Source organism: Hemiscyllium ocellatum, chromosome 4 (assembly GCF_020745735.1).
Source record: "Hemiscyllium ocellatum isolate sHemOce1 chromosome 4, sHemOce1.pat.X.cur, whole genome shotgun sequence".
Lineage (NCBI taxonomy): Eukaryota > Metazoa > Chordata > Chondrichthyes > Orectolobiformes > Hemiscylliidae > Hemiscyllium > Hemiscyllium ocellatum.
Genome location: NC_083404.1, coordinates 66,891,590 through 66,918,906, shown reverse-complemented (window position 1 = coordinate 66,918,906; position 27,317 = coordinate 66,891,590). Strand labels below are relative to the sequence as shown.

Genomic DNA, 27,317 nt, shown 5'->3' with positions numbered 1-27,317 from the left:
AAAATGTAAATTGAGCATTAGTGAGCAAGTATTTAGTGGGTACATTGAGACAGTGCTGTCTAATATTATTCAACAGTAAAGAACGGTAATTGGATGGATCAGATTTGGCAAGCCTTTTTGGCTAGGACGAACTCACTCTGCCACTACTCTCCTAATCCCACATTCTCTGATCTTATTAAATTTGTCTATTATGGTGCACCATATCAAAGGCCTTTAGAAAATCCAGACCAATTACATATATATTTTACCATCATCCAATCTGTAGCTCCTCACAGAATTCAAAAAGTTTGGTCAAGCAAGGGTTTCTCATTTCTACTTGGAAGCAAAATCATACCACTAAACCTTGCTTACAAAAGGAGAGGACTTTGAATCTATTGATCTTGGCTGGTTTTGAATTGCTGATAAAGGATATTGTGCGAACACAGTTAAGGTCAGCTAGGTTTTACACTGATAACAGAACAGCTCAACTTATCTTTTGATCAAATCGAAAAGAAATGCCAAAATTACACTCTCACCATTCCAAAAGGTCATTTTGGGCTTGAAACGTGAACAGAAGTTGCCAAACCTGAGTTTCTCCAGCACCGTGTTTGTTTCAGGTTTCCAGCATCAATAGTATCTTATCTTTATCGTTAAACTGCTCGTGAGAGATTTGATCAGATGTATTCCAGTAATTTCTGAGTTAGATGTACCAGATATTTTGTAGGAGGGTGAATAGGATGTAGAAGTAAATAAGAAGGAAAAGGGGCTAAGGAGATTATGCAAAGTGTGTGTGGATCTAAATTGGGACAGCAATGTCTGAAGCAAACATCTGTTGCTTTCTGAATAAAACCTCCATACCTGCTTCTCCACCACTACTGGATCCATATTAGGTACCAATCGAATAGAAAACTTTCCAATAACTTTCCTAGGAATTACAGTTTTAGCTCCGATCCCAGCAAAAGCTCCCTCAATGCCATGTAAAGACAAGCTTGGATATCTCCATCTGTGCATCAGAATTTGTTCCTGTGAAGACATCATCAATAGGGTTACCACAGTTTAATAAGCAGCGACCACCAAAACATACCAGTTGTGCAATAAGCTTGAAAAAAAACATCTTTTCGTGTCTCAAACACTAACGTAAAAGTCAGATGTATTTTACATTAAAAACATGCTTGTTCTGGATTTCAACATTCCTTGCTGTAGTGTCAAGTTGCCATATCAGAGTAAATCAAACAGTGCTGCAACACTTACACTATAGTACAAAGTTAACTTTTTTGGTTTAATTCAGCATTCATATCTAATCCCAAAGTTTTCTTTGGAAAGTTCTAAACATAGAACAGTACAGCATAATACAGGCTCTTTGGCCCACGGGGATGTGCCGAGAATTCATCTTAATCTAAAATCAAACTAACCACAGCAGCATGGTGGCTTAGTGGTTAGCACTGCTGCCTCTCAGTGCCAGGAACCCCCAGATTCAATTCCAGTCTTGGGTGACTGTCTATGTGGAGTTTGCACAATTCTCCCCATGTCTGCATGGGTTTCCTCCTGGTGCTCTGGTTTCCTCCCACAATCCAAAGATGTGCAGGTTAGGTGAATTGGCCATGGTAAATTTCCCATAGTGTTCAGGAATGTGTAGATTGGGTGCATTGGCCTGGGGTAAATGCAGACTATTAGGTGTTGGGGAATAGGTTTGGTGGGATATTCTTCGGAGGGTTGGTGTGGACTTGTTGGGCCAAAGGGCCTGTTTCCACACTCTAGGGATTCTATTCTATTTTAACTTACATACCCTTCAATTTACTGCTGTCCACGTGCCAGTCCAGCAGTCGCTTAAATGTCCCTAATGTCTCTGACTCTACTACTACTGCTGGCAGTGCATTCCATGCACCCACCACTCTATAGAAAACTTACTTCTGCCATTTCCCCTATATCTTCCTTCGATCACCTTAAAATTATGAGACCTTGTGACATTTCTGACCTGGGGAAACGTTTCTGGCTATCTAATCTATCTATGTTTCTCAGCACCTTGTATACCTTTATCAAGTCACCTCTCTTCCTACTTCCAACCAGTGTGGAAAGCCCTAGCTCACTCAACCTCTCTTCATAAGAAATGTCCTCCAATCCAGGCAGCATCCTGATAAATCTTCTCTGCACCTTCTGTAAAGCATCTACATCTTTCCTGTAACAAGGTGATCAGAACTGGACATTATGTTCCAAGTGTTGTCTAACCAGGGTTTTGTAGAACTGCAGCAAAATCTCTCGGCTCTTAAGCTCAATCCCCTGTTAATGAAAGTCAAAACACCATACAGTTTCTCAACAAACCTGTCAACTTGGGTAACAACTTCGAGGGATCTACATGCATGGACCCCAAAATCCTGCTGTTCTTCCACACTGCAAAGAATCCTGTCTTTAATTCAGCATTCAAATTCAACCTTCCAAAGTGAATCACTTTGCATTTATCCAGGTTGAACTCCATCTGCCGCTTCTTAGCCCAGCTCTGCATCCTGTCAATGACATGGTGTAGCCTTCGACAGCCCCTGACATTATCTACAACACCACTGATCTTTGTGTCATTGGCAAATTTATAACCCATCCTTCCACTTCTTCATGCAAGTCATTTATAAAAATTACAAAGAGCAGAGGCCCAAGAGCAGATTCCTGCAGGACGCTACTGGTCACTGATCCCCAGGTGAAATACTTTCCATCCACTACCACTTGCTGTCTTCTTTCGGCCAGTCAATTCTGTATCCAGACAGCCAGATTTCTCTGTATCCCATACCTCCTAATTTTCTGAATGAGCCTACCGTGGGGAACCTTACCAAATGCCTCAATGAAATCCATATACACCACATGCAACGGTTTGACCTTTGTCAACATGTCTTGTCAACTTAACTACTTATACAATTGCTTGCTAAATTTAAGTAAATGAATGGAAAAAAAGGTTCCTTTTATTTTTAAAATACTGTCAACTCCTTAATGTTAAAAGGCATTTTTTTTTCAGAAGACCGGTACCTGTAGTTAAGTATTCACTATTACTTGAAAGAGGTGTCAGCTGGTCACATTAAAAATTTCTAACTTTTCACTTAATAGCTAAGTATGTAGACCTTCAGAGTGTAAAAATTTGTAAATTAATGGTCTGGATTTTTCCTAAGAGGTTGTCAGGGCTAACTATTATTTAGAAGTAAATCAGTCAGTAACTATTGATGTTCCCACAGATAGAACAAATCTCCTCCACAGTTTTGCAACATTGGTGTTAAGATACTCAGCACAAGAGCTATGAAGTTGAAGTTGCAGTACTTAAACAAGAGTTACCCACTAACGATACCCACTAACAATACCCATAAAAGATTAGACCTTCTCTATTAAGAGTACTTGAATATTAATTGAGAAATAAATATTCTCATTACTGACGAACCCTGAAGTGTGAAATTCATTTCTTCTAACTTGTATTAATAAATCAGACAGCTATAAAAGTTAAAACACTTATTTGCTTGACTCTTTTTCTCACTTAATCCCCATTCCTCTTTTCTTCACTCTATTTTGCTTTAATTCAATGTTAGATCATGTCTAAAGTATTCTAATTTGTTTCATGTGTTGAACACTATATAACTCAATGATTATTATTCGGTCTGATTGATCGAGAAGGTGATAGATCTCCTGCAGATGGTGCAGTGCTGAAATGACAGGTTTAAATGCAAAAACCTGTCAGCAAGTGTCTGCGTAATAGCAGTGCTGTCCTTTCATCACTGCTTGCAAAATCAAGTGTTTGGTGGTACTGTCACTGCAGTAATAATCCAGAGGCTGAGGCTAAAATTGAACAATCAGTAAACATAGAAAATAAAGCCACTCAGTCATGGTGACCATGACAACGATCATCGATCATAAAAACCCATCGGTTCACTAATGACTTTGAGGGAAGGAAATTGCTGTCTTTCCCTGGTTTGTCCTACATGTGACTTCAGGTATGCAGCAAAGGGGTTACTCTCGGGATGGGTAACAAATGCTGGCTTTACCCATGATGCACAGATCCCATGGAGGAATACGAAAAATCTGCTTAATGATCAAAGTTTCAATTTCCTTCAGAATCCCACCTTTCACAAATCCACATCAGTCCATCCACGAGGGCAAATGCGTAATTCGAAGAGATTGTCAGGAACAGAGTTTGCACTTGGACATTACAATAATTGTCTACAGAATGTTAAATTGTAAATAAACATACCTTAGTGGTATACAGCAGTTGGCAGCCACCTGTATCTTTGCAAAATTCTTCTACATCAAAGTCTATTTTCTCATACAACGCCTTTTCCTCCTCAGTGAGTGGTGCTACTAATTCATCAATACCAGGAATGAGAATTTTTCCTTTCTTGTCTACCAACTTGCCTATTCAAACCAAGGCTTTGGTTAGACAGCTTATCAGATATGTCCACACAACTTCATATCCCTGTATCAACTAATATTTGCTAATAATATTACAAACAAAATCATAATTTCTAATAACAGTCAGCATAATAAAGTGAAGCAGGTGAATGATCTGCAACTCGTGCTGAAAGCCTGGATAATTAATAACAAGCATTTAGGAATCTCTGTTACACACACACACAGACTTCTGGGAGTATGTTTGTGACAACAGTAAATTGTCGATTTCAGGCTTGCTGTTGGTGACTGAGATGAAACCCAAGTTTCATCCTAAATCTTGCCAGAAGGTAATAGCGTTAGAAGATAAGGGCCAAGCACATAATGGATATCTGTGCAAGGAAGAGGAGGGACAGTGAGAAGAGCGAGAGCAAGAGCAAGAGCAGAGCGAAAGCTGGAGGGGAGTGGTGGTGGAGAGCGCTGGGAGGAGCGTGTGAGGGCAGGGTAGCTTGCGAGGGCAGGAGTGGAATGGGGGGGGGGGGGGGGCGGGGGGGGTGGGAAAGAGAATGAGTAAGAGGAGAGCGAGCGCAGGAGTGGTAGATGAGGCCAGATGGGTGGAGGTGACACAGCCTGTGTGCAGAGACAAATAAAAAAGGTTTTAAGGAAGCTGGTCCATTGCATAAATGGAATAAGTGTGTAAAATAAAAGTTTACATTACAGAAAATGCAGTCCTTGATAACACATTTCTCATGTCTGTATTTTCTGCCCCTTTACTCACATCATCACTTGGAACGTAGTTTAAATCAGAGGGATGCACTATGTTTTATAAATTCTCTCATGGGAAGTGGGTGTGACTGGCTGGATCAGCATTTCTTGCTGCCCCCTACTAGGCTTTGAGAATTCACTAATGTAAGGTCACCTACAGCGATTTTGATGGCAGTAATCCAGGAGCTCTTACTTAATAGATAGATCAAGTCTGTCATCGCTTCGTGCACAGAACCACCAAAGACACCGGAATGTAGATCCTTGTTTGAACATTCAACCTGCATTGAAACCATAACATGTTAGCCTCAAATACTCCCATATTTATACAGCAACCTCCAACTCCTTACTGTCAGGTTACTGCAGCAAAGCCTCTGAAAAGAAAACACCTTGGACAAATCAAAATGAAGGAGTGCCTTTCATTAAGGAATGGAAAGAACGGAGTGTAGTAGAAATTCAATGCCTCTAACCATCCTTCCATACTGACATCATTCAGGGGATCAACCATCTGTCAAAGTGATGGGCAAATCCATCAACGATTAGAGAAGGATTGGGCACTCCGCTTCATTGCAGACCTTCAAATACAGGTCATTAAGTCCAACATATGCAGCACTGGTCATTGAGTGAAGGCATCATACCAGGGTTCCAGAATTAAAAAAAAATATGAATCAGAATGCTCAGATCATGAAATCTGACTTGTTCTCGGTCTCCAACTTTTGTTTCTACTCATTCTATTCCAAGAGCACAATCATCAGTTTCTTCACTCCCCATCACCTCATTTAATCCACCTGCCATTCCGTTCTATGCTTTCCTCCCACTATACTTTTTCTTCTGCCTCTATATTGCTTAGGAGGAGCTGGTAAGTGGAGATTCTCCAATTTTGTGAAAGGGCATCAATCAAGGAACCACTTGACTGGCTGATGGCTCTCCAGCATTTTCAGTTTTTGTCAAAGGCTTCTACTGCACATTGAATCAGAAATTTAAAAACATTGCTAGTATCTACAAGAAGGAACAGTGAATTTAACAAGTGTACAATATACAACATCTGAAAAATGAAAAGAAATACTAAGGTGCAAAATAAAAGAAATGCAAAAATGTACCTCCACAAAGAAGTAGCAGATGCCTCGAAGTCCATATGTTATGCAGGGTTTTTTCTTGCCAAGCCAGTAGTTGTCAGAAATACAGACAAAATCCACACCCTTGAAAAAGGTGTCTTTGCGGGCAAACACTAGGTCATCAAGACCCTCTGAACCAGATTCCTCCATCCCTTCAAAGCAGAACTTGATATTCACAGGGATTTCCTTCAGAAAGGGCACAAAGAAATCAGTCACAGCTCCCCAATGTAAGAATTTATCTGACACTGCAAATGCAGTGAATGTGAATCACAGCCTCCAAAATGAGTTATACAGGGGGCATGTGATACAGAAAAATTATATTCACATTTTTTCAAAAAAAAAATTTGATCACAGGCTTTGCTGACTGGGCTAGTATTTAATGTCCGTTCATAAATTGTTCAATTGGCAGTTAAGACTCAACTACATCGCTACACCTCTGGAGTCATATCTAGGTCAAAGTTAACAATCACACAACACCAGGTTATAGTCCAACAGGTTTATTTGGAAGCACTAGCTTTCGGAGCACTGCTCCTTCATCAGCTGGTCACAACCACCTTCTTTAACTTTGTACACCCCAGTCCACACTGACACCTCCAAATCATATCTAGGTCAGACCACGTAAGGACATTACTGAACTAGATGAGTTTTTCCAACTTTTGGGAGTAGTTACATGGTCATTACTGATGTAGCCTTTTCTTTAAATTTAAGAAACAAAAACAGAAAGAACAACCTGTTCAAAGATCGAAAAATGAAGAATTAATCTGGCTTAATTAAGTACCACTGAGAACTGCATTTGATGCACAAAATTAATTGACTCATACACTGATAATAAGATCAGCATTATCTTCGGTCATTTATGCAAATGAATCTGGACATGAGTACCAGTTAAAATAACCGTATGATTTTCAGAGAGCTGCTTTGTACTGCTACAGAAAGCCATCCATACTTACATCACAAGCATTGTCAATAAGATGCTACATAACACAAAGTGGCTAACTCATCAATATGGCTGATAATACGGATTTATTGTTCGTTTATTAAGCAGGGTGGGGTGTCCAAATTTATTTTGTGTTCAGTGTCGTTGTACCATCTGCTTCAGTAGCTATCTTCTCAGGGATACTGAACTTGTTGTAAACCCAGAATTCAAACAGTATACAAAATCATTAGTTTGGCTTTACTGGGAGCATTGCATCAAGTTCTGGATGTCACACTTTGAGAGACAGTGAAGGCACTGGAGGGAGTGAGTGAAGGCGCTGGAGGGAATGCAGAACAGATTCATAGGAGTGGTTCGATGGATGAGAAACTTCAGTTCAGATAATAGCCCTGAGTTCTCCAATATATTTGCCTTGGAAGAGAAGGTGGAGAGATGACTTGATAGAAGTATTCAAATTTATGAGTGGTCTAGACAGAGCAGATAGAGAAAAACTGTTCCTACTCCTGAAATGATTGTGAATGAGGGGAAAAGAATCGGGGTAATTGGCAGAAATTAAAAGGAGATGAGAGAGAGGTTTTTTGCCAATTGAATGGTTAGGTTCTGGAATGTACAGCATTCAAATGAAGCATTCAGAAGGGAATTACACTGTACTTATTTAAAAAAAATGTCGACTTTATAGGGAGAAGGCCAAAGAGTGGCACGAGGGGAGATGCTCATTTGGTTTGCCATGCAGTCATGTTGGGCTGAATGGCCTCTATCTGCACTGTAACAACTCCATGACTCTGGATTACAGATCATGTTACTCAACCAAACCAGAAAGTTGCCAAAGCTTCAGCTCTAGCCCATACTGGCCCATTTGCCCTCAATAGGATAGCATTAAAGTGACCAATGTCCATACTCAAGACTTCTCTCAAGTTGCTTCCTAGAAGAAGAGAAGTGCCGGAAGACTGGAGGTTGGCTAACGTGGTGCCACTATTTAAGAAAGGTGGTAAGGACAAGCCAGGGAACTATAGACCAGTGAGCCTGATGGGAATCCTGAGGAGGAGAAAGTGAGGTCTGCAGATGCTGGAGATCAGAGCTGAAAATGTGTTGCTGGAAAAGCGCAGCAGGTCAGGCAGCATCCAAGGAACAGGAAATTCGACGTTTCGGGCATAAGCCCTTCTTCAGGAATGAGGAAAGTGTGTCCAGCAGGCTAAGATAAAAGGTAGTGAGGAGGGACTTGGGGGAGGGGCGATGGAGATGTGATAGGTGGAAGGAGGTCAAGGTGAGGGTGATGGGGTGGGGGCGGAGAGGTCAGGAAGAAGATTGCAGGTTAGGAAGGCGATGCTGAGTTCGAGGGATTCGACTGAGACAAGTGGGGGAGGGGAAATGAGGAAACTGGAGAAATCTGAGTTCATCCCTTGTGGTTGGAGGGTTCCCAGACGGAAGATGAGGCGCTCTTCCTCCAACCGTCATGTTGTTATGGTCTGGCGATGCATGTCCTTGGTGGAGTGGAAGGGGGAGTTAAAGTGTTGGGTTGGTTGGTCCGGGTGTTCCAGAGGTGTTCTCTGAAATGTTCCGCAAGTAGGCGGCCTGTCTCCCCAAAATAGAGGAGGCCACATCGGGTGCAGCGGATGCAATAGATGATGTGTGTGGAGGTGCAGGTGAATTTGTGGTGGATATGGAAGGATCCCTTGGGGCCTTGGAGGGAAGGAAGGGAGGTAGTGTGGGCGCAAGTTTTGCATTTCTTGTGGTTGCAGGGGAAGGTGCCGGGAGTGGAGGTTGGGTTGGTGGGGGGTGTGGACCTGACGAGGGAGTCACGGAGGAAGTGGTCTTTTCGGAATGCTGATAGGGGAGGGGAGGGAAATATATCCCTGGTGGTGGGGTCTGTTTGGAGGTGGCGGAAATGACGGCGGATGATACGCTGTATATGGAGGTTGGTGGGATGGTAGGTGAGAACCAGTGGGGTTCTGTCCTGCTGGCGGTTGTGGGGGGGGTGGGCTCAAGGGCGGAGGAGCGGGAAGTGGAGGAGATGCGGTGGAGGGCATCGTCGATCACGTCTGGGGGGAATCTGCGGTCCTTGAAAAAGGAGGCTATCTGGGCTGTACGGTATTGGAACTGGTCCTCCTGGGAGCAGATGCAGCGGAGACGAAGGAATTGGGAATATGGGATGGAGTTTTTACAGGGGGCAGGGTGGGAGGAGGTGCAGTCTCGGTAGCTATGGGAGTCAGTCGGTTTATAGTAGATGTCTGTGTTGATTTGGTCGCCCGAGATAGAAATGGAAAGGTCTAGGAAGGGGAGGGAGGAGTCTGAGACGGTCCAGATGAATTTGAGGTCGGGGTGGAAGGTGTTGATAAAGTGGATGAACTGTTCAACCTCCTCGTGGGAGCACGAGGCAGCGCCGATACGGTCATCGATGTAGTGGAGGAAAAAGGTGGGGGGTGGTGCCAGTGTAGATTAGGTTAGATTAGATTACTTAGTGTGGAAACAGGCCCTTCGGCCCAACAAGTCCACACTGACCCGCCGAAGCGGAACCCACCCAGCCCCATTCCCCTACATTTACCCCTTCACCTAACACTATGGGCAATTTAGCATGGCCAATTCACCTAACCTGAATATTTTTGGACTGGGAGGAAATCGGAGCACCCGGGGGAAACCCACGCAGACATGGGGAGAATGTGCAAACTCCACACAGTCAGTCAGTCACCTGAGGCGGGAATTGAACCCAGGTCTCTGGCACTGAGAGGCAACAGTGCTAACCACTGTGCCACCGTGCCACCCCTAGTTGCGGAAGATGGACTGTTCCACATATCCTATGAAGAGACAGGCATAGCTGGGGCCCATGCGGGTGCCCATGGCAATTCCGTTGGTTTGAAGGAAGTGGGAGGATTGGAAAGAGAAGTTGTTCAGGGTGAGGACCAGTTCAGTCAGTCGAAGGAGGGTGTCAGTGGAAGGGTACTGGTTGGTATGGCGGGAAAGGAAGAAGCGGAGGGCTTTGAGTCCTTCGTGATGAGGGATGGAGGTGTACAGGGACTGGATGTCCATCGTGAAGATAAGGCGTTGGGGACCGGGGAAGCGAAAATCATGGAGGACGTGGGTGGTGTCCCGAACATAGGTGGGGAGTTCTTGGACTAAGGGGGACAGGACCGTGTCGAGGTATGCGGAGATGAGTTCAGTGGGGCAGGAGCAGGCTGAGACAATGGGTCGGCCGGGGCAGTCAGGTTTGTGGATTTTGGGCAGGAGGTAGAAACGGGCGGTGCGGGATTGTGGGACTATGAGGTTGGAGGTGGTGGATGGGAGATCCCCTGAGGTGATGAGGTTATGGATGGTCTGGGAGATGATGGTTTGGTGATGGGAGGTGGGGTCATGGTCAAGGGGGCAGTAGGAGGAGGTGTCCGCGAGCTGGCGTTTGGCCTCAGCGGTATAAAGGTCGGTGTGCCAAACTACTACCGCGCCTCCCTTGTCTGCTGGTTTGATGGTGAGGTTGGGATTGGAGCGGAGGGAGTGGAGGGCTGCACGTTCCGAGGGTGAGAGGTTGGAGTGGGTAAGAGGGGTGGACAGGTTGAGTCGGTTAATGTCGCGGCGGCAGTTGGCTATAAAAGAGATCGAGGGTGGGTAAAAGGCCAGCACAGGGTGTCCAGGTGGATGGGGTGTGTTGGAGGTGGGAGAAGGGGTCGTCAGAGGGTGGGCGAGTCTTGGTTGAAAAAGTAGGCATGGAGGCGAAGGCGGCGGAAGGATTGTTCAACGTCTCGCCGCGTGTTGAACTCGTTAATCCGAGGCCGTAGGGGAATGAAGGTGAGGCCTCTGCTGAGGACTGATCTTTCATCCTCAGAGAGGAGGAGGTCTGGAGGGATGGTGAAAACATGACAGGGCTGGGAGCTACGACCTGCTGTGGGACTGGAGCTGGGAGTAGGGGCGGGGTTAGGCGCAGGGGTGGGACGGAGATCGGCGTGGGGGCGGGGTTAGACGTGGTGACGGAGATCGGTGTGGGGGTGGGGTTAGGCGTGGGGGCGGGGTTACGCGTGGTGATGGAGGTTGGCTTGGGGGCGGGGTTACGCGTGGTGACGGAGACACATGAAGCATTGTGGTCGTGCAGGTTAGTGATGTCACTGGGGGCGGAAGTGGCTGCGGCAATGGCAACCCAAGGGGCGGAAATGGCTGTGGCAACGAAAGAAACGCTGTTATTCCCGATAGCCGTGGGGGTCGCGAATCTGTCGGCGATCTTCCTGGCGATCATGGAGGCGGTTGTCTGGGCGGCGATCGCGGAGGCTGCGAGGTCGGGAGGGGCGGCCGCATGGTTAATGGCGCCCGACTGATTACGGAGGCCGATGGAAGATTCTGGAACAGTTGAGGAACCCAGAGTGTGGGGGTAAGTACATGAAAGTTTTTGGTACTTACTGTCTTTAATTTCTGATATGGCTAGGAAGAACTGTTTGGTTAGTGTATGGATTCTTCTGTGGATGAAGAACAGTCGAGGTCCTTTGCAAGTTTGTGAGACTGTTGTCCTGAGCTGGGGTAGGGCTGATTGCAGGGAATGTAGGTAGCGACGCATGGCTGCAAGGGTGGAGCGGAGGATCCGGAGGGAGGTCTGTGGCTGGAGGCTTCGGATTTGTTGTAGGTACAGGTTGTCCTGGTTGGGTCCAAATTTTGTTGGTCGGAACGTAGTCCGGAGTCCGTGCGGGATCAGTCGGTTCCGTAGGCAGGTGCTGAGGAAGGAGATGTGGCTGTGGTAGCGAGTCTGTTTGAGAACGTGGCTGAAGAGCTTCTGGAATCCTGAGGGACAGGATGTACATGCACTTGGAAAGGCAAGGACTGATTAGGAATAATCAGCATGGCTTTGTACGTGGGAAACCATGTCTCACAAACTTATTGCGTTTTTTGAAGAAGTAACAAAGATGATTGATGAGGGCAGAGCAGTGGACGTGATCTATATGGACTTCAGTAAGGTGTTTGACAAGGGTCCCCATGGGAGACTGGTTAGTAAGGTTAGATCTCATGGAATACAGGGACTACTAGCCGTTTGGATACAGAACTGGCTCAAAGGTAGAAGATACAGGGTGGTGGTGGAAGGTTGTTTTCAAATTGGAGGCCTGTGACCAGTGGAGTGAAACTAGGATCGGTGCCGGGACCACTACTTTTTGTCATTTGTATAAAGAATTTGGATGCGAGCATAAGAGGTATAGTTCGTAGGTTTGCAGATGACACCAAAATTGGAGGTGTAGAGGTCAGAGTACAACGGGATCTTGATCAGATGAGCCAATGGACTGAGGAGTAGCAGATGGAGTTTAATTTAGATAAATGTGAGGTGCTGCATTTTGGGAAAGCAATTCTTAGCAGGACGTATAGACTTAATGGTAAGGTCCTCGGGAGTGTTGCTGAACAATGAGACCTTGCAGTGGAGATTCACAGTTCCCTGAAAGTTGAGTCACAGGTAGATAGGATAGAAAAGGCAGTGATTGTTATGTTTTCCTTTATTGGTCAGAGTATTGAGTACAGGAGTTGGGAGGTCATATTACAGCTGTACAGGACATTGGTTTGGCCACTTTTGAAATGTTATGCGCAATTCTTGTCTCCTTCCTATCGGAAGGATGTTGCAAAACTTGAAAGGGTTCAGAAAAGATTTACAAGGATGATGCCAAGGTTGGAGGATTTGAGCTATAGAGAGAGGCTGAATAGGCTGGGGCTGTCTTCCCTGGAACATCGGAGGCTGAGGAGTGACCTTATAGAGGTTTATAAAATCATGAGGGGCATTGATAGGGTAAATAGACAAAGTCCTTTCCCTGCAGTGGGAGAAGTCCAGAACTAGAGGACATAGGTTTCCTTTTTTTTTTAAAATATCTTTCCCCTCTTGCCCTTAACCTAAGGCGCAACTTTTCCACACAGAGGGTGGTGCCTGTGTGCAATGAACTGCCAGAGAAAGTGGAGGAATCTGGGACAATTGCAACATTTAAAAGGCATCTGGATGGGCATATGAATAGTAAGGTTTTGGAGGGATATGGCCAGGCGTTGGCAGGTGGGACTAGATTGGGTTGGGACATCTGGTCAGTGTGGATAAGTTGGACCGAAGGTTCTGTTTCTGTGCTGTACATCTCTATGACAGGGTTAAATATGGTTGTGATTACCTAACATGAGAATGCCAGTCTGTGTCCCAACTGCAAATCCTGTGTGAAATTGCATCCCAGCAGAAGTTGAGAAAGTAGTGGAGAAAATAGAAGGTAATGAGGAAAAAGGAAGAAAAAAAAGTTAGATTGCTGGCATGCTAAATGTAAGATCTGTACAAACATTACAAAACTGAACTGGTCAGGATCATTTTGTTTTCAGAAAGTAATTGACTCTCTGATTGACAAACTTCCAAAATGAAGTCAAATCTGGAGTCAATGACTTAATAAGAAACTAATCTGTAAAATATAAAAATTCGTTCCCATTCCATTGTAATGAAATGTGAATTGTCACTGAGTAAACACTGCAAAATGCAGTGTCAAAACTTTGAGGAAAAGTACCTTTTGTATAATGAACTGGTTACTCAAAGTTCATAGTCCATGATGTGCCCACACAACAACTGTGGTTCAACATTAAATTGTTCACCAATTTTAGGAGGGCAAGTTTATTATCTGGCCAAGGAAGACTGTTGTAAGCATAAAACTTTGAACTGTTCTTTGCCTTCTGGAGATAATGCATCACAGCCAATTTCTTTTTGTAAAAGCCAGAAAGATAAAAAGTTTATTACCTGATTTAGTTTTTGAAGAGCTTCAATACAGTTCAGCCAAGCCAGCACTGGTCCTTTGTCATCTGTAGATCCTCTGCCATATAGTTTTCCTATTAAAAAAAAAAGTCAAATATTAGAAATATTTTAAAGAAGCAAGGGGGCAATCTTTTATTTTTAAATTCATTCAAGCACATGTGGCGGCAATAACCGGCAAGATCAGCTTTTTATTGCCTATCCCCAAGCACCTTCAAGAAGGTGGCAACAACTATGGCATGTTAAATTTGGGTGAGTGGGGAGTTGCAATGTTGGTAATGCCACTGAATGTCAAGGGAAGATGGTTACACTTCATGTTGAAAATGGTCATTATCTGGCACCAATGTGACTTGCCATTTAATTGGCTCGAATCAGTGTGTTGCCCAGATCTTGCTGCATGTAGCTGTGCACCACTCACTTCTCAATGTGAGGAGAAGTTAGGAATAGGGTTGAGCACTGTGCAATCATTTCCATTTTTCTTTAAATTCAGAAATCGTATCGGAGCATCTATTGACCATCCCTAGTTACCTTTAAGGAGGGGATAGTGAGCCACTGCCTTGAACTACTGCAGTCTTCTCATAAAAAAGAGAGTTTGCATTATTATAAAGAAAAAATTGGAGAGGAGTAGAGATAAATAGAATCTTAACAATAACCTTCTTCTGAAGAAATTTCAAAAAATACTAATCAACAGGTCTAACAACCATTGACCCTTCTTAAAAACGGACTACCTCTAAAATGTTGGAGCCATTTAAACTTTAAGCACTTTTGCAAACGCCATCAACTGTTTGTACTTCGAGGTAAGAAGAGGCTTAAAAAGTCTGAAGAGAGGCAGGATATAAATAAATAATTACTAGGCTTTGGTTGTGCAGTGTTCATGTCCCAGTAGGTTTGGGTATAAATCCCACTTGCTCCAGAGGTATGTCATATCATGAATGAAGAAGTTGATTAAAAAGATCTAGAATTGCATGGTAATACAGAAATGAAACAGAGTTAAAAGGACACAAGAAGTTGAAACTTTCTTTCTGGCATGAGGGTGCTGTTCAATTAGAGGTAGAATCACATAGAAGCAGACCTTTCAGTCCACCATGTCTATACGGACCAACAATACCAAACTAAATTAATCACATTTACCTACACCTGTTGAGCCACCATTGGCATGGACACATAGCAAAAACAACTAACTTTCAATCTTACTTCTCAGATCAAGCAGGTAGACATTGGTAAGTCTGGGTGTTGCCAGGGAAAGTACCAAGATTAACAGTCTTCTTCACTCTTTCCCAATGAGAGAAAGTACAATGTGTGTATAAATATTTTCGCCAACACAGAACAGGATACTGTGTCTTAAAATTTAGATCCTAGAATGCGCAAGCATGTCACACTGTGAGCCCAGTAACTGAAGGTCAAGATCCGAGATTGATTGTTAACAGTTCCGGCTGCATCTCTACGCTCATGACAGTCCAATCAATCAGCACCCTATTCTCCTGACAGAGAAACTGATGTTCCCTTTTTAACTGGTTTTCTTGCATCCCAATCCTGAAGAGCACAAAACAAAAGCCCTGACTTCATGTTGCTTTTTAGCAGAAACAGGATTTAAATAAAATGATTATCGCCAATTGTTTGTGGTCTGATGCAGGGACAGAGAAATTTCCCCTAAAAATGTTTATTTAAAAGAGCACAACCAGGAACCAAGTGACAGACACTAAATGCTTTCTCTTGGCAAAAACAGCACTTTACTCAAAATGTGCAAGTTTCAGAAGCATCTCAAAGTAAATTGCTCTAATAGAGCCTCAGTGCCAGGGACCCAGGTTGGACTGATCAGATAAGACTGTTTTGCTAATACTTTGTTTAGTGTTTTGTTTTAAACTGCTTTAATAATGCTCTCCTTTTACAGTCACTCTCCCATTCCACTCAGCTCAATTCTCACAGTGGTTTGCTGTGCTCTTTGGTGTGTTCCAGCCACATCCAGCAAACTCAGATTCAGTCTTGGGCTCTGTTTGCTAACTTCTCATAGTTCAAGATTCCTGCTTATTGATATCGGTAATGCTCCTTTCTACTGTCTTCAGAGGTTCAGCATTTTGTTGGACAAGATCTGCCCAAGTTCATAAAACTTAAAATTGTTCTGGAAATTGTTAAATAATCAGACTTCTACCTGTTTGCCAGAGTTTTATTGCTGAAGTTGGGCAGCACAGTTACTCAATGATTAGCAAAGCTGCCTCAGTGCCAGTTCAATTCTACCCTTGGCAACTATCTGTGTGGAGTCTGCACATTCTCCCCAGGTCTGCATGGGCTTCCTCCAGGTGCTCTGGTTTCCTCTCACAATCTAGCAATGTGCAGGTTAGGTTGATTGGGCATGCTAAATTGGCTATGGTGTCCAGGGGTGTGTAGGTTAGGTGGATTAGCCATGGGAAATGCAGGGTAACAGATGGCGGGGTGGGGGATCTGAGTGGGATGAATTGTCCAAAATTCTTTTAATACAGAAGCAGGCCATTCAGCCCACCGAATTACAGATCCTGTTATCCTGCATTTCTCATGGCTAATTCATCTAGCCTGCACATCCCTGGACACTGTGGGTAATTTGGGTAATTTAGCATGGCCAATCCACCCAACCTGCACATCTATGTACTGTGTGAGGAAATCCATACAGACACAATGTGCAAACTCCACACAGACAGCATGGAGTAGAAGCCAGGTCCCTGGCGCTGAGGCAACAATGCTAATCACCGAGTCACCATGCCATCTAACTTTAGCAATAAAAATCTGGCAGTCAGGTAGAGGTCTGATTATGCAACAATTCCCAGAACAATATTGAGTTTTATGAACTTGGGCAAATTTTGGCCAATAGAATGCTGAACCTCTGAAGACAGTAGAAAGGAGCATTACTGATATCGATAAGAGGAATCTTAAAGTATGAAAAGTTAGCAAACAGAGGCCACAGATTGAAACTGAGTTTGCTGAAGATGGCTGGAACACACTAAAGAGCACAGCAAACCACTGTGGGAATTGAGCTGAGTGGAATGGGAGAGTGACTGTAAAAGGAGAACATTATTAAAGCAGTTTAAAACAAAACACTAAATAGAGTGTTAGCAAAATAAACAGCGAAGGTGGTTACCTCGGTTTACAATGGTATCTTGATCAGATGCACCAATGGGCTGAAGAATGGAAGGTGGAGTTTAGTTTAGATAAATGCAAGGTGCTGCATTTTGGAAAAGCAAATCTTAGCAGGACTTATACACTTAACAGTAAGGTCCTCGGGAGTATTGCTGAACAAAGACCTTGGAGTGCAGGTTCATAGTTCCTTGAAAGTGGAGTCACAGGTAGATAGGATAGTGAAGGTGGCTTTTGGTATGCTTTCCCTTATTGGTCTGAGCACTGAGTACAGGAGTTGGGAGGTCATGTTGCAGGACATTGGTTCAGCCACATTTGGAATATTACATGCAATTCTGATCACTTTCCTATTGGAAGGATGTTGTGAAACTTGAAAGGGTTCAGAAAAAAATTACAAGGATATTACCAGGGTTGGGGGATTTGAGCTACATGGAGAGGCTGAATAGGCGAAGCTGTTTTCCATGGAATGTTAGACACTGAGGGGTGACCTTATAGAGGTTTAGAAAATTATGAGGGGCATGGATAGGATAAATAGACAAAAGTATTTTCCTTGGGTGGAGGGAGTCCAGAACAAGAGGGCATAAGTTTAGAGTGAGAGGAGAAAAGATATAAAAGAGACCGAAAGGGCAACATTTTCACATAGAGGTTGGTACATGTATGGAATAAGCTGCCAGAGGAAGTGGTGGAGGCGAGTACAATTGCAACATTTAAAAGGCATCTGGATGGGTATCTGAATAGTAAGGGTTGAGGGATATGGGCCAAGTGCTGCCAAATGGGACTAGATTAGGTTCCAGGAGGCTGTCGGAGAGGTCACAAGGGAGCAGTGGAGCCTGTCGGGATACTTGAGTATACAGTTTATATTTCCTTTAGTTCCGGTTTTCTTCAGTTCCTGGAGGCAGTTGGAGAGGTCACGAGGTTACATATTTGGGCAGTTGCTTTACCTGAAACACTAAGATAGTATTTCCCATCCATCTTCCTCCAAACAAAAAAAAAGTTCCATGCATCAGTTGGTAATGTGACATGTGCTTTCTTTCAGGTTTCATTTTTTTTAGTGGTCTTTTTGGGAATTTAGAATAGTAGGAATGGAGATTAGGGCAGTTCAATGTTCCTCTTGCAGTATGTGGGAGGTAAGTGTTACCTCTCGTGTCCCTGCTGACTGCATCTGTGCAAAGTGCACCGAACTACAGCTCCTTAAGTACCGTGTTAGGGAACTGGAGCTGGATGAACTTCAGATCATTCAGGAAGCGGAGGGGGTTTATTGAAAGGAATTATAGAGACGTAGTTATCCCACAGCCACGTGAAGGTAGATGGGTTACTGTCAGGGGTAAGAAAGGGAACCAGCAGGCAGTGCAGGGATCTCCTGTGGTGGTTCCCCTCAACAAGTATACTGGATTGTTTTGGATTTCTGTTGGGGGAGTGGGGCTTGTCTTACCAGGGTAAGCAATGGGCACAGGGCTCTGCTGCAGAGACTGTCCCTGTTGCCCAAAGGGGAAGGGGGAAGAGGAGCAGAGCTTTAGTCATTGGGGACTCCATAGTTAGGGAGACAAATTGGTGGTTTTGTGGGAATGAGGTGTGTTGCTGCCCAGGTGCCAGGGTTCGTGCTGTCTCCGATTGTGTTTTCAGGATCCTGGAGGGGCACGGGGAGCAGCCCTAAATCATGGTCCACACAGGCACCAATGACATTGGTAGGAAGAAAGGCGGGATTTAAGGCAGAAATTGAGGGAGCCAGGATGTAAGTTTAGAGCTAGAACAAACAAACAGAGTTATCATCTCTGGTTTGTTGCCTGTGCCACGTGCTAGTGAAGCAAGGAACAGGGAGAGAGCAGAGCTGATACAGCAGGGAAAGTTTTGGATTCTCAGATAATTGGAGCTCCTTCTGGGAAAGGTGGGACTTTTACAAACAAGATGGTACCAAAATCCTGGGGGGAAATTTGCTCATGTTTTTTGGGGGCATTTAAATTAATGGAGCAAGGAGATGGGAACCTGAATTGTAGTTCCAGTGTACAGGAGGTTGAGGTTGGTGAGGTCAAGGATAGTTTACAAGGTCACGAGAGGGCACCGGGTATCAGGACGGTGGTTTGAAATGTGTGTACTTCAATGCCAGGAGCATCCGGAATAAGGTGGGTGAACTTGCAGCATGGGTTGGTATCCTGGACTTTGATGTTGTGGCCATTTCAGAGACATGGCTAGAGGAGAGACAGGGATGGTTGTTACAGATTCTGGAATTTAGATGTTTCAGCAAGAACAGCAAAGATGGTAAAAGTGGCGGGGTTGTGGCATTGTTGATCAAGAGTTGTGTTACAGCAGCTGAGATAACATTTGAGGACTCATCGACTGAAGTAGTTTGGGCTGAGATTAGAAACAGGAAAGGAGAGCACACCCTACTGGGGGTTTTCCACAGGCCTCCGAATTGTTCTAGGGATGTAGAGGAGAGGATAGTAAAGATGATTCTCGATAGGAGTGACAGTAACAGTAGTTATTATGGGGTCTTTATCATGCTCAATATTTACTGGGAATGCATGGGTCAGTTTTTGTTCAATGAGTGGAGGGTTTTCTGACAGTATGTAAACAGGCCAATAAGGGATGATGCCATATTGGATTTGGTACTGGGGAATGAACCCAGCCAGGTGTTAGATTTGGAGGTAAGTGAGCACTTTGGTGATAGTGACAATAATTTGCTTATGTTTACAATAGCAATGGGCATGGGTAGATATATACCACAGGGAAAGAAGTATAACTGGGGCTAAGGTAAGTGACTAAATTTGATTAGTAAACTTGCAGATGACATTAAGGTAGGCAGAGTTGTGGATAGTGCCAAAGTATGTTGTGGGTTACAGAGGGACATAGATAAGTTGCAGAGCTGGGCTGAGAAATGGCAAATGGAGTTTAATGCGGAGAAGTGTGAGGTAGTTCACTTTGGAAGTAGTAACAAGAATGCAGAGTACTGGGCTAATGGTAAAACTCTTGGCAGTGTAGAAGAACAGCGAGATCTCAGTGTCCAGGCGCATAAATCCCTGAAAGTTGCCACCCAGGTTGATAGAGTTGTTAAGAAGGCATATGGAGTATTACCGTTTATTGGTTGAGGGATTGAGTCTTGGAGCCACGAGGTAATGCTTCAGCTGTACAAGACACTGGTAAGGCCGCACTTGGAGTATTGGGTACAGTTCTGTTCACCACATTATAGGAATGGTGTGGAAGCTTTAGAAAGGGTTCAGAGGAGATTTACTAGGATGTTGCCTGGTATGGAAGGAAGGTCACACGAGGAAAGGCTGAGGCTGTTTTCATTGGAGAGAAGAAATTAAGAGGTGATTTAAATCGAGACATATAAGATAATCAGAGGGTTAATTAGGGTGGACAGTGAGAGTTTTCTTCAGATAGTGAAAGCTAACATGAGGGGACATAGCTTTACATTGACAGATTTAGGACAGATATCGGGGCAGTTTCTTTACTCAGAGTAGTAGGGGTGTGGAATGGCCTGCCTGCAACAGGAATAGACTTGCCAATGTTAGGGGCATTGGACATGCATGTGGGTAATATTGGAACGGTGTAGGTCAGATGGGCATCAGATTAATTTCACAGGTAGGTACAACATCGAAGGCCGAAGGGCCTGTACTGCGCTGAAATGTTTTATGTTCTTTTAGGTTAGGATATCTGGTCAGCAGGGACGAGTTGGACCAAAGGGGTCTGTTTCCGTGCTGTATATCTCTACAATTCTGACCAAATCCAACTCAGTGGATGGCCAATCAGTAGACAGATTTTTAGTCTGCAAGGGAATCAAGGGCTGTGGGGGGAAAAGCAGGGAAATAGAGTTGAGTAACATCAGACTAGCCATGATTTAACCAAATGTGGGAGCAGATCCAATGGGCTCAATGGCTTACATCTGCTCCGATGTCTTATGTTCTAGCTATAGAGGACGAGTGAAAAGTTTGAAAATGACATACTTCCATGCAATGTAAGATAGGGGTGGCCAGGTCATTGAGTGTATTTAAGACTGAGATAGATAGGTTTTAGAGTTTCATGGGGTTCCAGGGAGAATGGGGCTGAGAAACTTAACAACCGTCATTGAACGGCAGAGCAGACCTGATGGACTAAATGGTCTAACTGCTGCTCTTAATTACAACACAAAGTTATCTTTCTTTATTTTAAGTTAGTGAGAATGGCGACCATATAAACTTTTCACCGTATTTTATATTGAAGACATGTGACAATATAAATGATTCAATTTAAACCAATCCATTCATCGTTTATGCTGCACGTTACCTCATCCCACATGATTAGCATCATCTATTTCTCCCTTCTTCATGAAGTCGTGTAGTTTCCCTGTAAACACACTCAGGGACAGTAGTAAATTGCTAAAGAAGAGCGATATTCCCAACATAATTTCCCATTCATTTTAAGTAGCAAAAACTTAAAAGTTTAATTAATTCTGACTTCTACTCCATGCAGAGGTCTAAAGATATCCCCAATTAACAGACTTCCCATCTAGCCTCCTGACCTAGACATCAAGAGGTAATCTCAAAAGCTGCACTAGTTATTTGAATATCCCCTTTATAGATCTGGCAGGTCTCCTCAATACAAGACGATCTGTAACAAACAATGTGAAGAAAACCTCATCATCATTCTGCTGTCTTTTCCAGATCAATGTTAATAAAAAGGTTGCCTTCAAAGGAAAGACAGCAATGACTAGCGTGTTGGCATGAATAATGGAAGCAAATCCGGACATTAAAAACAAAAACAGAAAATTATGTGATAAGTCCAAGACTCAGGCATTCGCTGAAAGAACAATTTTAGCATTTTCAATGCATAGCCAAATTTAAAACTAAGTACCAAATTGCTGAGTGTATTATCAAAGTAAAGACTAATATATTACGTAAAAATATAAGTAGAGCAGCCTGAGAAAATCCAGGAAGGGGAAATGTCAGTGACAAATAGATTTTTGGATATGTGCAAAACTCAGTCTTTGACAAATTGCTGATACTTTGAAAGTATCAGCATACCAATAACGACAAATATTCACATGACTTTAGTTAAACAAAAAATGGTTTTCAGTTCCAGATTATTTCACCACATTCTTTCTCATGATTTTAGTGATGACCAGCTGCATTCGAAAAAAAAACTGCTGAGAACAGGATCTGAATATGAACAAAACAAGACTGCATTAAAATGTTGAAACACATTTCCTAAGGCCAAAACTGAAACTCAAAATTGCTGCTTCAAGGAAACTAGACAAAGTAATTATGCTACACATGATTGAATAATAGCAATTTGGACTGAGATGTAATCTCCATGAAAGTATGTACAGAAAAGAGAGATTAATACATACACTGCTTTGATTAATGCTTTACTACTACAAGGGAAGTGTCGTGTACTATGGAACTTAGAACCTAAATGATGAGTGTGCAAATTTCACAAGTTGTAAAACAGAGTTCAGTACTGAACTAGTTTATAACTAAACAGTTGCCCATCCCTAAACATTCTTGAGCTGAGTGGCTTCTCGGGTCATTTCAGGGCAGGGCTGGGAGTCAGCTACATAATTGTGGATTTGGAGTCACATGCAGACCTGACCAAGTGAGGATGGAAAGTTTCCTTCCCTTGAAGGAGGTTTGTGAACCAGTTGGGTTTTGACAGCAGTGATTGTTATTAGATTTTTTAAAATTCAAGATTTTCATTGATTCAAATTTCACCATCTGGTCCATCACAATGTAATTCGAACTCGTCACCAGAGTATTAGCTTGGGTGTCAGAGTCACTAGTCCAGTGACAATACACTCAACTGAACTTGCCTCCAGCACATTCTTAGGCAGTAATTTCCAGATCTGAACCACTTGCTGCATGAAAAGGTTTCTCTTTATTCATTTTCGCTTCTCCTACTGACCAGCTCTGATTATTATTATTTGGAAACTTGAACTGTTTTGCAGATTTGCCTGGTCAGAATGAAGTGAAAGGTCAGAGACCAAGCCTGCTTTCGGCAATGTCTGGTTCCAGAACGCAAGCTAGCAAAGGATTTTCAGTGATGACTATAGATAAGCAGAAACCCTCTCACCATCTTTCTCAACCAGTGTGAAGGGTTCAGTGTCCCATCCATCCTCAACTTGTGCAGGTTGAACATCCAGGTGACCATAGATACATACAGTCTTCTTTTTTGGATCATTGCCTAGCGTCGCCAATAGGATGGGAGGAAGAGGGATCTTTGATCCATCAGGCAGCTAATTTAAAATAAAGAAAAAGCACACTGTATTCAATGAGATGCTAAATTTACGGAAGATTGTTGTTGCAGAGACAGATGGACAAGAGCGAGCGGGCAAGCGACAGACAGCGTGAGCAAGAACAAACAAGAGTGAGAGAGCCATTTTGGATGTAGAATTCCAAAAGAACTGACTACATGAATAAAACTGTTGAGATACTAAAAAACATGAGTGGGTTGTCAGCCCCAAGGAATTCACATCACTTTGAGAAGGAAAGAGTAAGGAGGAAAATATTGGAACTGACAGGTTTACACAAACTTGAAGGAAGTTTCATATTAAACTTTGGTTCTCACCGTTTGTTGCCCAATATCAACCAGTTCCACAGATCCCCCCAGTTTCTCTATCTCTTTGCCCACAAACTCCACCATTCTTCGGGTTTCGTCTCTCTTCTCTGGCCATGCTGAGACACTCTGAATGGCCACCCAATCTGCAAGACGCTAGGGAAACCAGACAGACAGTCAAGTAAATTAGACTTTGTTTTTATTAAAGTCATGATTTTCATATTTAAGGTGGAATTCCATATCAACTGAGGTTACGTTGGGAATTTGTATCGAAAAAGAAATGAAGTTTCAAATAAGATTAAATGGCTGGATTAAAGGCTGCATTCTGCAAAGCACTGCACACTATTGAATGTAACGACTACAACTTTTTTTTTGTGTTATTAATGGTGGACCAAAAGGGGAAAAGAACTGTATCAAAGCCAAGGAGCGCTGCATGTTTTTGAAAGCAAATAACCTGACCCCTTGTTGTAAACACTGTTCACACATCCGCTTGTTCCAGTAGTAGTTGGACAGTAGTTAGCAGGTGAGCTGGAGCCAAAGGGTTGTTGTCAAATGGAGCTCTGGTTAACAACAAGTAGATGATTGATCTGTGGATTAATGATAAACTAGTGATGACAAAAGCCTTCGACCAACCAACAACTATGCGATTGGTTCGTTGCTACCTGAACAGCTTGGAGATTTGAACAAGAGAGACAGAAGCAATCAGATTTCCATTCAGCTCAAGAATGGTGCCAGGTCTCTGCAGCAAAACCCACTTTAAGGCTGAAGAGAATCCTTTTTTTTTAATTCAAGAGGTGCTGTAAAATTTGACTTAAATAATAAATAGGAGGCCTTTAATATGTGTGAATCAGTCCTATGCACCTCCTGAAAACAGTAAAAATATCTGCAAAAGGACTGAGAAACAGCACTCCAATTGGCCCAAGAACTATCTCCGCTGATCATGTGAACAGGGAGCAGCGAAGTGCCTTCCTAGTGTTTCCTTCTGCCCATAACACCCAAGTTTTCTTTCCCTAAATGAGCGTGTGTGTAGGTGGGAGTTGAGAAAGGGAGTTTTCCTTTTGACTAATGGAGTTATTGCTAATGGTTCATAATACCTGTACCTAGAGTCCATTTCTTTGGCATAAATAGTATTTTCTTGTGAAACCAGAATCCCAATCCTTGCTTTCTGGCAACCTCAGTCTGAAAGATCAGGGAATTGAGGAATTTCATGCATTTTTAAAATCATTAACTTTCATGACAACACTAGGAATAGTGGGGCTGGACTTCCAGTGTGCTAACACAATACTGTAATAAGAACCAAACATAGCGCTTCCACACAAAGGAGAAGTTTAGTACTCTGGCTTTTTATTCCCTGGCACAGTAACATTTTAACAGAGTCTCACCAGTCTAAATAGTGAGAAGCTGGGATGACTGGAAATGAGAGAACACAAATTCAGTTTTAAATGTTATATCAAGAGGAAAATAAAACAATATATAGAGAAAACTTGAACAAATTAACAGTCATCAAATTCCAAATTAAGCACAGAGGTTCATTTCTAGAGGGATAGAATTGAGAAGTACAGAAGTTATATTAATTTTGCATTAATTTAATCAGAGTGCATAGCCTTTGGTTTCCACACTGCAATAAAACAGAAGCACTCAAGAGGGTGCAAAAAAAGGAGGATGGCGAGAACTTACTGTGGAAGGTTGAACATGTAACAGCTCCTTCTTTCTAGGTGAGAAAACGGAGGGAGGAGCTGATAATGGCCTTCAAGATTTGGAAAGGGTTTCAGAGGGTAGATGGTCAGAAAATGATTCCATTTATTGGGATCTCCAAAATTAGAAATCCTAAGCTAGTCACTAATTTCAGTGACTGAATTCAGGAGAAGCAGTTTTCCTAAACACTGGCAAGAAAATGAAATGGAGGAGAAAGTGAGGTCTGCAGATGCTGGAGATCAGAGCTGTAAATGTGTTGCTGGAAAAGCGCAGCAGGTCAGGCAGCATCCAAGGAACAGGAGATTCGACGTTTTGGGCATAAGCCTGAAATGCACTACCACTAGGGTATGCAGACACGCCTTGTTTTCACTATGGACATCCAGTCCCTGTACACCTCCATCCCCCATCACGAAGGACTCAAAGCCCTCCGCTTCTTCCTTTCCCGCCGCACCAACCAGTACCCTTCCACTGACACCCTCCTTCGACTGACTGAACTGGTCCTCACCCTGAATAACTTCTCTTTTCAATCCTCCCACTTCCTCCAAACTAAAGGAGTTGCCATGGGCACCCGAATGGGCCCCAGCTATGCCTGTCTCTTCGTAGGATATGTGGAACAGTCCATCTTCCGCAACTACACTGGCACCACCCCCCACCTTTTCCTCCGCTACATCGATGACTGTATCGGCGCTGCCTCGTGCTCCCACGAGGAGGTTGAACAGTTCATCAACTTTACTAACACCTTGCATCCCGACCTGAAATTCACCTGGACTGTCTCAGACTCCTCCCTCCCCTTCCTACACCTTTCCATCTCTATCTCTATCTCTATCTCGGGCGACCGACTCAACACAGACATCTATTATAAACCGACTGACTCCCACAGCTACCTGGACTACACCTCCTCCCAACCTGCCCCCTGTAAAAACGCCATCCCATATTCCCAATTCCTTCGTCTCCGCCGCATCTGCTCCCAGGAGGACCAGTTCCAACACCGCACAGCCCAGATGGCCTCCTTCTTCAAGGACCGCAGATTCCCCCCAGACGTGATCGACGATGCCCTCCACCGCATCTCCTCCACTTCCCGCTCCTCCGCCCTTGAGCCCCGCTCCTCCAACCGCCACCAAGACAGAACCCCACTGGTTCTCACCTACCATCCCACCAACCTCCGCATACAACGTATCATCCGCCGCCATTTCCGCCACCTCCAAACGGACCCCACCACCAAGGATATATTTCCCTCCCCTCCCCTATCAGCGTTCCGCAAGGACCACTCCCTTCGTGACTCCCTCGTCAGATCCACACCCCCCACCAACCCAACCTCCACCCCCGGCACCTTCCCCTGCAACCGCAGGAAATGTAAAACTTGCGCCCACACCTCCACACTCACTTCCCTCCAAGGCCCCAAGGGATCCTTCCATATCCGCCACAAGTTCACCTGTACCTCCACACACATCTATTGCATCCGCTGCACCCGATGTGGCCTCCTCTATATTGGTGAGACAGGCCGCTTACTTGCGGAACGCTTCAGAGAACACCTCCGGGCCGCCCGGACCAACCAACCCAATCACCCCGTGGCTCAACACTTTAACTCTCCCTCCCACTCCACCGAGGACATGCAGGTCCTTGGACTCCTCCACCGGCAGAACATAACAACACGACGGCTGGAGGAGGAGCGCCTCATCTTCCGCCTGGGAACCCTCCAACCACAAGGTATGAATTCAGATTTCTCCAGTTTCCTCATTTCCCCTCCCCCCACCTTGTCTCAGTCGGTTCCCTCAACTCAGCACCGCCCTCCTAACCTGCAATCCTCTTCCTGACCTCTCCGCCCCCACCCCACTCCGGCCTATCACCCTCACCTTGACCTCCTTCCATCTATCCCACCTCCATCGCCCCTCCCCCAAGTCCCTCCTCCCTACCTTTTATCTTAGCCTGCTTGGCTACTCTCTCTCATTCCTGATGAAGGGCTTATGCTCGAAATGTCGAATTCTCTATTCCTGAGATGCTGCCTGGCCTGCTGTGCTTTGACCAGCAACACATTTGCAGCTATGCAGACAAATAGCAGAATCAGTTAAAGAGAAGCCTGATGAAAGCATATGGGAGATACAAATGGAAAAACCTGCTGATAGGAGTCAATGAA

The 27,317-nt window shown here is 44.0% G+C and overlaps 1 protein-coding gene across 3 annotated transcripts in view; it reads right to left on the bottom strand.

Annotated features, from left to right (window-relative positions):
* The window catches only part of LOC132815406 (cytosolic non-specific dipeptidase-like), a 76,607-nt gene that overhangs the window by 17,095 nt on the left and 32,195 nt on the right, over positions 1-27,317 (bottom strand). For all 3 annotated transcript variants that reach the window (XM_060824307.1, XM_060824306.1, XM_060824305.1), the window contains 7 exons: positions 23,501-23,644; positions 23,006-23,168; positions 13,847-13,935; positions 6,192-6,392; positions 5,288-5,372; positions 4,196-4,356; positions 838-1,002 (listed from right to left, as the gene is read on the bottom strand). In XM_060824307.1, coding sequence (XP_060680290.1) covers positions 838-1,002; positions 4,196-4,356; positions 5,288-5,372; positions 6,192-6,392; positions 13,847-13,935; positions 23,006-23,168; positions 23,501-23,644 — 1,008 coding nt within the window. The remainder of the gene's footprint in view (positions 1-837; positions 1,003-4,195; positions 4,357-5,287; positions 5,373-6,191; positions 6,393-13,846; positions 13,936-23,005; positions 23,169-23,500; positions 23,645-27,317) is intronic.